The sequence below is a fragment of the Channa argus genome, chromosome 12 (assembly GCF_033026475.1).
Source record: "Channa argus isolate prfri chromosome 12, Channa argus male v1.0, whole genome shotgun sequence".
Lineage (NCBI taxonomy): Eukaryota > Metazoa > Chordata > Actinopteri > Anabantiformes > Channidae > Channa > Channa argus.
The window spans coordinates 18622403-18639249 of record NC_090208.1 but is presented as its reverse complement, the minus strand read 5'-3'; the positions used below and the strand labels follow the sequence as shown (position 1 = coordinate 18639249).

General features: G+C 39.8%; 1 protein-coding gene across 1 annotated transcript in view; it reads right to left on the bottom strand.

Annotated features, from left to right (window-relative positions):
• The window catches only part of tnfsf10l (TNF superfamily member 10, like), a 49449-nt gene continuing 32602 nt past the window's right edge, over positions 1–16847 (bottom strand). Inside the window, exons 3-7 of the mRNA XM_067523454.1 lie at positions 5012–5048; positions 4808–4915; positions 2743–2906; positions 2155–2262; positions 1–2072 (exon numbers count right to left, since the gene is read on the bottom strand). Of these exons, the coding sequence (XP_067379555.1) occupies positions 1887–2072; positions 2155–2262; positions 2743–2906; positions 4808–4915; positions 5012–5048 (603 nt within the window). The 3' untranslated portion in view covers positions 1–1886. The remainder of the gene's footprint in view (positions 2073–2154; positions 2263–2742; positions 2907–4807; positions 4916–5011; positions 5049–16847) is intronic.

Genomic DNA, 16847 nt, shown 5'->3' with positions numbered 1-16847 from the left:
CTGCTCTTATCCTGTGACCCATTGAAGAGGTTTCAGTTCCCTGGTTCAAAAACTCCGCTTCATACTCTATTTCATTCCCTCTGAATTGTCCGTATGAACCAAGCCCTTAAAAAAAAGAAGGACAGTGAGGAGAAATGAGTCGGTTTCTTCACGCTGGATCTAACACAGGATGATGTGTGTGTCTCTGGAGCCTGGATTAGTTATGAAGTGATGTGTGCGTTTCCTTTATGTACATTTATGTGACTACATGCTTGCCAGAAAAAAAAAAAGCGTAGAGGTTGAGTTTGTGGATGGTTGAAGTCTGTAATTATTCTGTCCTGCTCCATCCATATCTTTACTTGTGTCTCAGATTTGTTACAAACTCCGGTCTGTCTGCCAAGGAGCTATGTACCAGATTTGCAGGATGCAAGTGTTTCAGCTGTACAGTATCCACATGCTCTTGTGCATCAATTTATTTTGTTGGAGTTCAACCATTGTGTGGTGACTCTTCCATTACTATAATGTTAAAACCATTTGACTGGCACCCATCCAGATGTTTTTTAATGTTTTTGTTTTGCCAGTGTTTGTTTTCTCATTTCTTCATGGGACCTCCATGCTCGAGCAGTCCGGATATAACTCCAATGCAGCTGGTTTGATGTTTTTCTTGTTTCTTTGTTTAGACCCTGAGTTGGGACCCAGGACTATGCGTTCTCTTAAATCACTGTTAAACCTACTGTTTCTTGGAGCACAAATACCCAAACGGTTAATCACAAATCCTTTGACCTGAAAAATCACCAAAATCATGCTCAGGGTCAATATTGTTTGTTTTTGTGTGACTCCTTTGGGTCATCTTGTTACCATATGTCAGTTGTTTGGATAACTGATCCTTAAAATACAGCTGAATGCAGCTTCACATGTTAGACAAGATGAACAAGATGGATAAAATTCTATACATGAAAAGGAGAAGAAAGGTGAGGGAAGATTAGATTAACAACACAAGACTGGTCGAGCTGCATGCCACCTTCAGTCTCATTCTCCCTTTCCTTTCATCTTCATTTACAAGAGGTCTCCCTGTCCCTCCTCCTTGTTTTCTTTCCTTCTTTTCTTGCAAAGTTCTGTGTTCAAATGGCACCCTGTGTTACATCTCATCATTTTATTGGCGTAAGGTCTCCGAGAAAGTCAGTCTTATCCTCTTCCAAAAAACTCTGTATAAAAGCCTGTATAAAATCCACAGTTCTAGCGATGCAGCAAAAACGTCCACAGAAAACTCCACAGGGTTTTAAGTCCAGTCCAGATGAGCATTATTTTTAAAATCACCACAGTTCATTGTCCTAATCCCATTCGCAGCACTTTATATGTACAGTACTCTCATGGCGCGCTAGAAAAAGAAATTTATATTCCACAAATTTTCACTTTGGTTTGATCATTTGACTTGCATAGCTACAACTTCACAGTCCTTCCTCAGATGCAGAGGTTTGAGTTTTTCTAGTGTGTACATTCTTCGGTCTGGAATCCAAATCCAAAGATCTGATTGATTCACACTAAAAGGCCATCGAAGTGTGAGATACAGAGAGATTCATGTGATAATCTGGGATGCAAAACACAGGGGATGACAGGGGCATACTTTTCTGGGTTACAGGAACATGTATCTCTGTGTATCTGTCTCTAGATGGTCAGGTTTCACTAAATGGAACGTAGGAAGGACAAACCCACCCTTTCTTTTCCCTTTCGATGCATCTTCTTGAAGGATTTGACGTTGAAGGGAAGCATTGAAACGCTGGTCCTTCTCTCCTTCACTTGAGAATCCAAGACCTTCTTCCAATCAACCGATATTCCCCTTCCTCATTACCTCTAGCCCTCCCATCTATCAATCCATTACCCCAACTTTTTTCTCCCATCCCGTCCTCTCAGAGGTCCAGGCGAAACGCGCCAAAGTAACTGGAGGAATCATCAGCGTTGACCATGTTTGGGGAAGAGACGGACACGAAGAGCTCATCACCGGCCCTCAGTTCAAAGAGTCCTCCCTGGTAGACGGAGTGGAGGGCGTACTCAGCATCTGGAGCCCAGCACTTGGTGCCCACCCCCTTCAGGAGCTGGACAAGAGAGGTAAAAAAATTTACCAGTCTGTGCCAATTATCATAATCCTAATATTTCAATTGAAACAGGACCATATACCTGTATGGGACTCGGGTAGGAGGTTTTCTTGTAGACACACTGCACCAGCTGGTGGCTAACGCTGCGCTGGTCTCCGTCACTGGCTGGGGACGGATAACGGAAATACACCTGTAAAGAGCAGGGGGAGGGGCATAAAAATAAAGCCAAGTGTGAGGTCTCTGCTACAGACCTTCACGCTATTACTACTGTGTTAGACCATCCAGCAGTGGGTGGAGTCTAGAAATAGTTTGCGTTAAAGAAAACACTGTAGATCTACTTTGCCTTTTAGCTTTCAACGTCAAAAAAACAAAAACATTCACTCATTATCTAAAACACAGAGGTGGCTTGGGGCCCATCTCAGCTGTCACTGGGGGAACTACTTAAACATCAGCATGTAACGTGGAAGGACTGCACAAAGTGGCACATTTTGACGCCTTGGGAAGGAGAGCAGGCTGAACAGTGGTGTAACGGTCTGTCACAGAGCTATGATGAATGATGCCATTTTCTATTTGTAATATTGTTCTAAGCCATGTATCATTACATAGAACGATGATCAGAGAATTTATGTTTCCATGTGAATTAACAGTTCCGAAGGTACAGCGTGATCACCTGGGAATACAGGTAGTAACGCCCATCCTGTGGGACTCGCAGCTTCCCATTGGACAGGGTCATGTTGTGCAGGTGAGCTCCAAAGCTCTGATTGGCCCACGAGCGAACCACGTGGCGACAGGACTGGTGGAGACCTGGCGTGGGGATCGGGTACGGAGGAAACCCTGTGGGTGAGAAGGAGAATAGACTAGTGAGAAATGAATGTGCAGAAATGGCCAAAAGCAACCAAAAAAACAGTATAAATCCGAACAAAGTTAACATGCTGCGACTCGAACTCACAGCTGGGTTGATAAATTATGGTTCCTATAAAAAAACAGCAGCATTGGCTGATGACAACTATAAAACAGAAACACAACCAGTGATAAAACATGGCCCAAGAAGAGCTAGTTTTTCGACTGCCAGAGCTGAGCACGTTGCTGTTTTTACGTTAAGAAACAGAGACTAAGACGTCTAACAAGTCTTTCCCCTCTGCTCCTCACGGTGAATGTGTTTCCTTGTATAAGTCGGATTCCTGATGAAGTGGTTTCCAGGTAAATCCAAAGATTACTCTGTAAGATATGAGTATACATTCTTTTTCTGTGTTAATTTTACTTTTGTAGAATTACGAGAAAGTATTTCCAAAGGTGCAACTGTAGATGCAACAGATGTGTTTAACACTTTTGCTGTTCATCACTTAATGTTGTCACTGCAAATAACGAATTCAAACACATTAGTTTTCTTTCTGAATGCATAAACTGCCTTCATTGGGTGATTTAAAAGTGTTTTTATTAGACAAAGGCCTGAAGTAGGGTTAGCGATGGGAATTGAACGTCACAAAAATAAGACAAACTGTGGTTTGTGACAGTGAGAGTGCAGACGAGTCCTGTTTAATGTGAAAACATCAGCTCCTCAACCGCAACGTCCACGGTTTGATTCAAGCCAGCGACTTCTGTTGCTAGTGTTGCTGCTGTAATATACTAACTGCTTCGTATTTCTGTCACGTGTGGAATTGTGTGTGAATTGAGTGTGTTTGTGTGTGTGTGGTAATGCTAAGGAGCTGCTATTTCCTTCATATTTACAAGATAATTATTAGAAAAGACATCAAAGGTCAACCCACTAGGTTCCTCTTGCTGTTGTGCTTGTTCAATGTGTGAACCTCACACTCTCTTCCTTCTTGTCTACGTCACACACACACACACACACACACACCATGTGCAAACACATAGACAACACGTTAACACGTTCCTTGCCCTTTGTCAGTTCAGTGGAAACAACATCAGGCAGCCTTTGCCAGATTGTCACCACCCTTCAGTTGCACGCCAGTTTCAGATTAAACGATAGGAAGGTCTGGATAACACACACACAATCACACACACACACATCAATGTTACAGGCAGTAACCAGTTCAGAAAAAGCTTTTTCTTGTAGAAAGAAAATGTGTATATACGAGAAGTGATATTTATTAAATCTGTAGTTGGGTTGACACATTTAGCACAACTAAATGTTTTATCATTGAGAGAAACTTATTATAAATACAGAACTGTGATGGCTTTCATAGATCATGTGCTTTTACGTGAATGATTTAAGTTTAGTTTTTGAAATGATTATTCTTTTTTTATAGAACCTGTACTGTACATTTGAAGGGTTGAGAGACACTGGGGGGGTAAAACTCAAGTCTGTTCATTTCTTGCCTTGATTTGCTTTATACTATGCTTGTGTCTGACAGTATTTCTCTAGAGCTTTGGTGACATGTGCTGCTTGTTTGCTGGTGTTTGGTAGAGAAGCTTTTGCACCTTTTACCAGTGTGCACCTTTGTCTCTACCTTTGTACATCTCTAGCATTCGGTTTGTATACTAGAGATAATATTGTTTCACGTGTTTGCTCTTCTGAATTTTGATGTATCGTTTTATTGCATAGCACAAGCAAAATATGTTAATTCAGCGACTGTAAACTTATCTTGACTCAATGTTACTGATAAGATAGGACTCACACATACCAAAAATAGCTTGTTTCACTCTCCTTGTTTCTCGCTTCTTAAAATCCACGACTCACAAGTAATGATCTCAAACCAACCACTGCCTCTCACCTTGTGAGCCGGTGTCTCTGAGGGTCAAGTGGGCAGATGGCCTCTGGGCCACCGAGGTCATGAACTTTGACCCCGAGTTGTTGAAAGAGCGTGGCATGGTCCTCGCCTCTGTGTAGAGAAAGGAAGAGGAAGAACGTCATAAACAAAACTGCAGATGTACTGAACTGTAGAACATGTGTGTGAGAGAGAGAGAGAGATGCTCACCCATGAAGGTTTGTTTGGAGATGATGTTCTCTGTCACCTGCAGAAAACATCAAAACATACATGTCGTTAAAATGTGATGAACAAGAAGAATCGAAAAGCATCACGATCAACATCACTTTTCTCTACCGCAATTAAGAGAAGTGAAAAATGAACAAGCGTGTTGTGTATTTGTAGTTTAATCCAGGTTAAAGCTCCTACTAGTTTAGTGTTTGTGTATTTGTGTACCGACTGAACCAGTGTCAGAGGGTTTGTCAGCTAATCTGATGTACAGTATCACCTCGAATCATAATTTTGATAAAACGGCTTTACATCTCCCATGTTAGACAACCTCCGGACTTGAACAAGGATGAAATTATACTTTGATCTAATGTTAGAAGACAGGCCACATCTTCTTTCCATCTTCTCTCTGGTAGCTCTCTCTCTTCTCCTGCCTCCTCCATGATCTCAGTAATAAACTTAACATCTCCTCTCCCTCCTGTCTGTTTTATTTCTCCTCAGCATCATCCCTCACTCCCAGCGAACAGCCTCTGTTTCATCTGCTCCAGATGTAGACACAGCCGGTCCATATGTATATATATGAAGTGTGTGTAGACACACAGATGCATTTTCTCACTCTCACACACTCAGTGACTCTGTGTCTCACACACACACAAGCTAATGGATGCTGTGGAGTTTCCCACTTTGTAAATCAAGCTTCAGTCGCCTTTCTTCAGATGTATCCCTGTCTGTGTCTCTCATCCTTTCATTGTAACTCAACACCACTTTAAACTTTGTCTCTTGATCTCTCTATTCAATTTCTTTCTCTCTTCTTTAACTCTCTCCATATATAAACCTTTCACATTTTAAAAATTTATTCACTTTTCTTATTTTCCTCTATGTTTCCTTTAATATCTGCCCCCATTCCCACTTGTAACCAAAAGGTCACAGATTTAATGACCTGTTACTAGTTATGTGGTTTGTTTAAAGTGGCCAGAGTACCGTACCGAGCACCCAATGTTACACATCTCAGTGATTAATTTTTTGAAGTGCCACAAACTCCTGAATATGATTCATTTCACCTTGTTTTTAACAGTCATCCAGCTACAACCGTGGTGTTTTTCTTGGCACCGGGCCTGTTTCTCCTGAACTAAACACTCAGCTCAACCTGCAAATTGGACATGATCGCTCTGAGGTTTGGCGTGTGTGTGTGTGTGTGCGTGAATCTGTGCGAACAGTGAGCCTCCCTCTCCCACTTGTGTATATCCTATATGCTCTAAGGGGGAATGCAAAACAGTTGAGATGGCAGACCCGGCCATGCTAGCTCGTCTCGCTAGGCGTAGCGTGCCTGTCTCTGCCTCATGTTCCTGAGTCCTGAAAGCAGAAAATTACTCACACACACACACACCCACACACTTAAAGAGAGAAAATTGCCAACAGATTTTCTGCCTTGTATGTAGCTCCCCCCCAAGGTGGGGGGATTTTTTTTGGACTCATGGACACTCTGTCAGGGTGACTCCAGAACAGTGTGTTTTCAATATAGAAGTTCAGCACGTCTGCTGTCTTTAATGCCTGAAGGCTCACTTGGGGAACTATTGGATGGTTAAATTGTGAAATCAGCTGTAGAGGCTGCAAGCAAGATTTATGTTCCACACAGCATACAGGAAACTGTCTGTTGCACCCGAGAGACTTCGGACCAGCCACAATATTTTCCTTTTTCACAGTTTGCATCTAGTTTATATTTAGAACCTACTCAATGAATTTGTATATTTATATATTTAGAGTATAATTTGTCAGACCTGCTTGGAATTTATTGAAAAGGCAGTAAATTAAATGATTTAATGCTGCAGACCATGAAAGTGTGGAATGAAGAGAAAGTCCAAAAATTATAAAGTAGTTGGGAAATTATTATAAAATTGATCCTTGCTCACTGTTATATGCACCTTTTGTCTCTGCAGGTGGTTTAGTGTGATACATTTGTAATCAAAGGAACCCACACGTAATGTTTCACTTCCTGCCTTGCTGGGATGATTGCAGCTGGACGTCATAACGCTGCTCTTTAAATGAAACATCCTGGGATAATCCCAGGTAATGAGGGGTTTAGCTTGTAGTAGCAGTTTGCTAATGACAAACCTTGTTTTCTAATACCTGCCACGAGAAATGAGTTATTTCTTCATAAAACAATAGTCTTATCTATGTTATGCTTTATTATGTCAGGTGTAACATTTACCATCTTCACAATCTTACTATAGCTAGTAACACGGAATAAATGATTTATTGGAAGATATTGTAATAATATCAGTAAAAATAATATTCTGTTCCTTTGTAAATTTACTCTGGTAATAATTCCTATTCGATAGTAAATCATTGTCTCTGGAGAGCAGAAAAATCTCATGGTTGATACAGCAATCAAAGGATGACAGAGCAGCCTGTGTAAGAATATCCGATAAGGAAGTAAAACGTATAGACATATTTGACGTATGGAAGTCCAAGTAGATAAATGTCAAGTTCCACCGCAGCTAGACCCTGTGCGGAGTCTGAAACCTGGAAAGCGTTACGGTGTGTCAGAGGTTGAGACAGCTATTTGAATCATGCAGCATGTAAATGGCTCCCTGTAAATGAGCTAGAATGAATAAATGCTGCGTAATAACATGTCAAAGCTGCTGGAAGTATTTCCAACAGGTCTATTTATGACTTTTCTCTTCTTCTTTTTTTTTTTTAACGGTTTCTTCGAGGAACTGTTTTCTTCAAAAATTCATGTGCAGGTACTTTTATGATGTGGCCTGTGAGTTGTCCAAGTTTACAGCTCTGTTGTTTTATGTCTCCTAAATGTTAACTGATGTCCTATGTTTTGATGTTTGGGCATCTTCTCAACTTTAATGAGCGTGTTTTCTTTTTGCCTTTTGGTTTCCATAAAATGTCTCTTGCCCACAGATTATTTACAGCTTCCCATCATTCCCACAAACATTTACATGATTAACCTTGATCACATACTTAAACACCTCATGGGCAAAATGTCTTCACTTCTTCATTTATCTCCAAATGAAATGTAAAATTAATAAGGCAATAATTTAGAATCCATGCAATAATGTCATTAAAATAAAAATAATACAAATACACAGAAGTATCACACTGATACTGAAAGTGTTAAATTAAAGTTTGGAAGAGGATTTACTTAACAGTTCACAAGTAAAGTTCTTGTACTTTGTCATGTATATTACAGTATTTTTCAAACCAGGTCCTTATTTATTTCTGAGCTACAGTGAACAGTTTGTAGATTTTGGCTGCAACAAAGTAGAAGGAGTTAGAGTTCATCTTTCTTCACACCAGGTGCCCATAATGGTTAAGTGAGTCTAATACAGCATATCTCTCCAAAAGTGATCTAAGAACTAGCACTGTTGTGATGTGTATGTACATGTATGATTAGTAAACAAACAAAAAAAATGCAATGATCCTAAAATGATCCTTCTCTAGATCTCTTTTTAGGGGAGATTGGCTTATCAGTCTGGAAGCACTTAAGATTTGGTGTGACACATTTTCCTTTCCCCAGTATAATGAACACGTGTCATATTTCAACAACAGCCACAGTAAAAGCTTGCCCCTCGGGGGGAGTGCTTTGTGATTACCATTTTAAAAGCAGTAAATACTGTACATCTGACTTTGTCATCTGGTTACTTACAGGATCTTGTTTGATGTGGAGCATCAAGGTCATCAAAGGTTTCTGGGCCAGCTTTGTTGCAGCAGGAAGTAAACCATTAAGGTCTTAACGAGACCCTTTGCAGTTGTCATGTGCTGGTGTAAAGGAAAAGACTATGCTGCTGTCCTGGTTTCTAGTCAATTAGCCTGTAGCCTCTGCTGTGTCTGGCCTCAAAGACTAGGTTCACTGCCAGCATGACCTTCTGTGTGTGTGCGTATAGACCAGACCGACACCAGGGCATTTTCAGTATGTGTGTTTGCATTGGCTTTAGGGCACTCTGTAGCACCATGACTCTAAAAGGCCTTTCCAGCTGCAATAACAACACAAAATAAACCCTGGGCTCTCATCTTCCCTCCCCGTTTGGAACAACAGACAGACAGACAGAAATAGTTGGATTTCTTCACATCAAACTGTGTCTGGCCAAAATCTAAAAATGGCATGAATTCAAGAACGAGAGCGATTACAAGAGCGAGCTATGGGCAGAAAGGGAAGGTAGTGTGAGTAAATCTTTAGCCATTCCGTTTAAAATTTACTTGCACTACATTCCTCCTGTTGGTGCGGAGGCTGCAAGCCTAAAATATTGATGCTACTGCAGGTGTTTCCCCCTTAGAAGTGCACTCTAGCAAATTGTATCATGAAATGCAAAACGAGTGCCATTCATGAAAAATTGTTAAGGCTCATGGCCCATGTTGAAATGTCCTTCAGCAAGACACTGAACCCCAAGTCCTGTGTGCGACCCTCTTATAAGTTGTTCTGGATAAAAGCATCTTCCAACATCTTCTCTTATATGGGCCGTGAGTGTGTGTGTAAGTTATTAGCATTCCATCCAAAAATTTTCAAAAACCACAAATCTGAATCCTTTGATGAATGATGAATCTTATGAATCTCACTCTACCTTTGTCATCCTTAGAGTCACACCACCTAAGTGGTGCATCACAGGGTTTTTTCACTCCATAACTCGCACCAGTCTGCAGAGTGCCGCTTTATGTTCTTCAGACTGACCTACACTGTAGCCAGGGCCAAGTTTATAAAGTGTGAGTTCAGAGTAAAGGGGAGACTGAGACTGCACAGCCAAAAATCAGATGTTGGTGGGAAAAATGAGAAACCTGAAGATGATGGACAATTACGAGAAACAAGAGAAGAGGAGGAATGAGGATAAAAAGGATTTTAAAAAGTGGGGAAAGCACAGGAGAGTAAGATCGGACAGGTATGGAAAAAAAAAAGCAGGGAGCAGGAGAACACTGAAAGACATGGCTGAGGGGAAAAGGAGAGTGAAAGAGAGACAAGTATTCACATGATGGAGTGTTTCGTCTGCAGATTAGCAGTAGCTGCAACCCAATACTTTAATATGCTGCTTGACCCTGCAGGCCTGGGCTGGCAGGCTGTGTGTGTGTGTGTGCGTGCGTCGTGAGTGTGTATCAACAGTTTGTAATTCTTTGAGCTACACTCACTAACTCCTATCAGTCCTTATCTGGTCTCAGAGGCTGCTCATTCCTCACCATGCTGTGTGTGTGTGTGTGTAAATATGATTTCAGGGAATTGCAGTAAAGTTGCACCAACTGCTCGATGCTTGCATGTTTGTGTGGAAATAGGCCATTGTTGCTCCTTGAAGCTGATTTAATTGTTAATACGTTACTCAGACTTTATGTAAAGCCAGATTGGTATTTAGATTTGGACACCAAAGGAATGTAAACAGGGGTAGTCATGGTGGTGAAGTGGTGCTGCCGCTGCCGGATGGTTGTGGGTTCGTGCATGTTCTCTCCGTGCTTGCGTGGGTTTCCTCTGGGTACTCAATTTTCCTCCCACAGTCCAAAAACGTGCATGTAAACATTTTTTCATACTGGCCTCACTGTTTTTCCTGCTAGCAGAATGTCAGTTAATTCATTTACTAGTGTTTTACTTTAGCTAAACGTTTTTCTGACCCTTCTACTGTAGATGGCATGTATGGCCTTTTTTTGTTACTTCTGATGATGTACAACATTAACATGCAGGATTAATATGTAAAGTTTACGGTTAAGTCTGCATCAATTTACAATAACATGCAAACATAACCCTACTATAATTATAAAGCACATTCAGCAAGTACAAATGTTCTTTCATCAACAAAAGTGAAAAAAATGGTCAAGGGGCATATAAAAAGTAATTAAATTGGTGCAAAAGTTTGCATCCCCGTTGATAAATCCATAAAGTTGTATTACCATATTGGAGAAAATAAGGGGATGCAAACTTTTGCACCAAACTGCATTTGCAGTTCACAGTTACATGAGTACAGAGTCCTTCAGTATCTCCCCCTGAAATCACTTGCTTAACTGCTCATAATATGACAGCTGGGAGAAATTGGGAGCGAAGTGGGAAAATATTATTCTTCATTGCTTCTGTTGTACAGCAGCCAACTGGGTAGTGAAGAGAAGGTAATACTCAATAAGTAATACAGTACTACACAAGCAGATGGGAGTAAATGAGGAAGGAAATGTAAAGCAGTGGAGACAGAAACAAAACGTTTTGTTGTCTGCCTTGTGTTATGGCCTTTTCCTGGTGTTTTCCATTAGTCTCAGCTCTTCTCATATCTGATCATCTTTCACTTCCTTCGCTTCTTTACCACATATTGTATTTCCTTGTGCATTGCTGCCGTATTCAGCTGTGATAAGGAGAAGTTATGTTTTTCTTCTATACTAGGCCTCATTGTAGCACACATAGTTACAGTGATGTCAGTTTGTAGTTAACTAAAATGATAAAACATCAGTCAGTGAAAATTGTTTAAAATACAATGTAAAACTGGCTCTTTACTGTACCACAGAGGTGCTCTGTCACTTTATTTACTAAAGCCTAATCTTTTGTAGTACTTTTGTAGTAGACTATGAGTTATGTGTCCTGTACGATAAGCCATGTTTCACTTGGGTGCAGAAAAGATGAGTCAGAAGTGATGCAAAAGAATTAAAAACTACACTTAAATAACCTTGTAAATAAAACATTGAAAATGACATTTTTCGTTATTGACTTTTAAATGTATATCTTACAAAAAATCCCTGTTCCAAGACCCACACTTTCTCAAGCATTCAGCCACATTTCTTGTCTTAAACTGAGCCATCTCCACCCACTGTAGAGGGTGTAGAGATTTCCAGTAAGTTTACTTAGTGTCATGACTTTTGCTCAGCTTGTTATGACCATAAATGCTCTATTGGTCTGTGTTGATCACAGTGATCTGACTGTTATTTACTCCATTTATGACCAAACAAGAGAGATTCGTTAGCAGTTAATGATTGAAAAGCAGCGAGGCAAAGTTTTAATACAGGTAACGCACCAGTGGCCGCCTCGATGCCAGCCTCTGATAACTGACCTGTCTGCTCTGGGAGTTTCCTGCCAGATGAATGTTGTTGGACTATTAAGGAGGCAGTTTGCTTCACACACATGATAAACAACAGATCTTTGTGTTTAGTTTCACCCAGGGAGCTCAGTCTCCTGCTTTTATCGATTTCACTGAAGAGTTTCACAACCACCAAACTGAGAATATAAAAAACCAAAAACCTGCTCGACACAATGTGCATTACAGAATCAGTATGAGTATTTAGTCGCCTTCCTGTACGGTCTGACTTACTTCAGAGCACCCTCCCTGTGTCTCTCCGTGTCTTTATCTCTCTGCCTCTCACACCTAATCTCTCTCACAACATGGTTTTTACTCCTAAGGACACAAACAGTATGAAACTAGGCCAGGGGCGGGGTTGTTTTCTCAGTCCCTCTCTCTGTTTTAAGTTTCAGTACACATGAACAAATACTAATATCAACTGCTAGAAGCTGAATAGGTCATAGCAAAGACAAAGGTGTCATGAGAGGTGAGGTTTTTATGCCATCCATGTTTACTTCCACACTGGGCCGATTTGTAAGGTTTTTGGTGTAAACTTTCAAACAGGGACACCAAACTTTATTCATGGAGAAGTTTAAATATATTGATATGCAAAAATATAATACATTTTCAATATATCTTGCATCTAATTGAGGCTAGATTTGTCTTTAACTTGATCAGTTTCCTAAAGAACCTGTGCACTGTTTAATAGTGTGTTAATTGTATTGAATCTTATAACGTCATTAAAGAATTGTCAAATAAGATGACTCTTTGGAGGAGCATCTGCTGCATCCTAAAATATTATTTTGAATTGTTCCACATGTTCTCTATGTTTGCAAACGTCTGTCACATTTAATAACATTTGGGGGAATTGATATCCCAGTCAGTATAATAAGGCTTGTAAACAATCTGTGCTATCTTTTATGTGTTCCCAAATGCAGCATTATGGCATTATGAAAACATTTATGGCTGCAGTCCTAAATGCTGACCTCAGTATTACTCTCTGTATTTAAACCATTGGCCTCCATGATTTCACCATATCTCTAATTATCCTCACTTTTACTGTTCCACAAGGACTTTGAAGAAGAGGTGGTCTGCATTTATTTTAAATAGGTTGGCAAAACTTTAGAACCTCTTAATATAATGCACTCCAGTATGACACCATCACCCACTATGACCTCAATAATATACAGAATTATCACCTTTCGGATAGCTTTGAGTTGAAAAGTGAGAAATTCTAACGATGAAAAAGTCAAATTCATGGCAAGAAATCAGACCTTGTTAGTTACCAAGCGAGTCTAAACGACTGAGCCTTATTTTTTTAATGGTTTTTATTTCAGGCACAGTAAATTAGGGTAGCATGTTGTTCATTTTCATATGTATTGTTTACAACTTGTATTTTTAATTTTGATTGTAGTGACCGTGACTGCAGGTACTTTATTTGGCTAATCGCTATTTAGTTTCAGTTCTTTTTAAATTGATTTTGCATGTACACGACTTTGTCTAGTTGTCATGTTTTGTTGCAAATGCACAATGTTCCAACATAATAATAGCCTTGATTCATCTGCAGAATGTCTTTCATAAACTTGTCCTAACATTTTGTGTTGTCCAATGACCCCACCCCTCTTCATCTGGCAGGTAAAAAAAACAAATGCTAAGACTCAGTTTGGCCCTGATTTGCCTGTCAGTAAATCATCAGCAAAGACCATAGCCTTCTTTGAAAAGACCGTAAAAAATGAGGCCCATATGAAATATATACATTATATATATAAAAACAGATCTGTTGAGTCTTTCTGAACTCGCAAGGTGGTGAGCATCAAACGGCTATTGTTTAGACTGTCAAAGCGAGCACATTTATCAAACACACAGCAAAGTTTGTGCTTTGTGAGTGTGATGACTTCATGTGAGTCACGTGTTTATTCTTTTATCTGACAGTCGTGTTTATGCCAACTATTCCACCTTATTTTTCATTCTGACAGCAGAAGCAGACAGTGGTCCACGAAGTCTGTGCACATGCAGGCTTATAAATAAAACGAGATAAGAGTCTCAGCCAAGGAGACAGTGTGGTCAAGAGATGATAAAGGGCATGGACACAACAGCTTAAGGATTCACAGAAGCTCTGCCAGCTGCCCGAGATGCACCGTAGGGACTTTTTTTTTTCCCCAGAAAGAAGCTCAATAAAACCTGATCAACAAAAACATCCTTGGTACTGGTAATGAAACCATGACTTCATCAGACGTGACCAGAATGTCACATTTTTAAGGTTGAAACAAAGCCTGCAGTATGCTGTAACAGAGACAATGTTTGTCCTGTTTATCCCATTAGAAACCAACGAGCAGTGTTATACAGACCTGTAAAATCACCAAGCATTTACAATTTAGAAAAAAGTTTCCTTCTACAAGTGCTAACATCTTTATAACAGTTTATTAAAGTAGGGCTGCCTGTTTTTACCTAGAATAATAAAGAAGTCTATCATGAATGTTGTAGGAAACAAAACCATTCCAAAGTGGGAGTTATTACCCAAAATAATAAAATGAAATACTGTTGGACCAAATAAAGCTCAGGCACTGTTTAAACAGCAGAGTTAAATTAGTTTTTGTTTTTTTAAAGAGAAAAAAGGGCTAGAAATCACGTACTCTCACTAAAACTTAATCACACCCTAAAGTTACACAACAAACTTATCAAAGCTAATTCCACTTTAAACTATAAGCTAAGACAAGTGAGACCATTTAAAGTTTCTTGTCCTCTTCCATGAACTCTCTGAAATCCAAGCATCCAAACTCGACAGCCGCAGCCGACTGATCGAGAAAAATCTGGTTCTGATCATTAGGGGCCCAAACCTAACAACTGTACTGTCCCTAGTTTGTCCTGGTCAGTGCCAGTGTGGCTTAGTCAGCTCTGTCAGTCAGCACAGGCTGTAAAGACTTTAGTCGATCTGAAATGATTTTTTTAAACATTAATATTAATGACCATGATCTGTGCCTGATGACAGCTGAGGCAGACCTACAGTAACTACAGCGATGCGTGAACAGGACATTGTTTTTATAAACTTATTTTACCTTCATTGTCCTCTGTGGACTCTATAGTCCACATTGTCCTCTCCTTTACATCCATGATTCTGCTGCTTTCTTCATCTTCTGTTCATTTACACACAGACTGGTAAGTCAAAGATGTTAGTCAAAGTTTCTGACAAATTCTCTTTGGCACAAGAACATGCAAGACATTTCCGGTCTCACAGAATTTGGGAGGGGTATCTATCTCCACAAAGTCCCGTCATTAAGTGTGTTGCCCCCGTTTACTCAGTTATTAGGTGTGTGCTGCTCCATGACTGTCAAAGACTAGAAATCGGTGATAGTTGGTGGAAACAGTCCTTGGTCTTTGACAGTCTAGTCTTCAGTTTTAGGACAATCTTTGCAATAGTATTAGAATGGAATAAATACAACAAGATAATTGTTGCTGTAAGGTTGGTTGAGAAATAAAATCTTTTTACAAAAGAAATGTCCCTTTTATTGGAACGTAGGTAAAATAACTTCAAAGCTAGATATGTAGAAGGTACAAACTTTTACATATCTAGATTATTGTTATTATTGTTAATTTACTAGATTTAATTATGCTAAATTTACTTCTCCTCAGATTTATTATTTGAGTGCACCGGTAAACTTTTCTCAGGCTCACAATAACTAAGAGACGCTCTCAAAGCTTCTCTCTATTTTCCCTGTAGTTTTCAATAAACTGCTCTCTGGCAATTTGTTCTGAGAATTGTTCCAAATTTGACTAAATAGTTTCTGAAGGCGAGTCAAAGCTGTATCTGTTATTTAGCATGCATTTAGCATATATGCTAATGAGACAATTAACATTAAGTTTAATTAAATGATACACAGGTTTATGGACCATTGACTCTTGTCTTTTGCAGAGCAGTTTATTCTTTGGCAGGATAAATAAGTGGATGGTAAAGGGTTAATAGCTTTAATAATCACCTCTGCTTGCCAGATTTATGTTGGTGTTTGTCAGCTTTATGTGTCAAAGTTCACCACAGTTGAACTTCACGTCTCAACTTTAACAGTGTAAATAAAAGAGTTAAATGTTCCGACCTGTATGCTTTGTTAATCAAATCAGAAGTAATCTTTTACCACTCCTTCCCCAGTGCTTAAATTCAGTGTTGTTTCCCTTTAGCAGGCGTGACTCCGGTGTTGCAATCTGCCCTTTGTTATTGCTCACACATGTATCGTCAAGTTTTATCATGAGCAATAAAAATCGTGTCTTTTTTTCATGTTTTTTTTCTCTCACTGCTCTTTCTCGCTTTGATTGCAGCTTACTTTTTAACCCTGCAGCCCCAAACTGTCTTTATTTTTAATTGGGTGAAAATGCCCAACAAAGCCATCCCCCCCTCTTTTATGATCCCTCAGAGTTTAGGGTTTTATTCGGGCAATATACGAATAATATCTTCTGTATCGAAAAGAAGAGCGGTGTGTCTTCTCGCAACAAAGGATGTAGTCAACAATTTACTGTCTGAAACACAAAACAATAAAAAAATCAAAACCTGACTCCGGCGGAGGTCCGGAGGAGCCGGGGATCAAACCAACAACTGTGATATTGGTTGATGACCGCTCTACCTCCTGCACCACAGTCACCCCAACTGAGATAAAGAGTCAATAGAGTCAATATGAGAGAAACTAATAAATCTGATAACCAACTGCCTGTGGTTAGCTTCTCTTGGTACATCTCCTGCTATTCAGGGCTTCTACCAAACAGTGTTTAGATGGAAATAGGTTTCCAGCCTGACTTTAGTTAGGTTGAAAAATATGTATGGAAGGAGGCGGTGA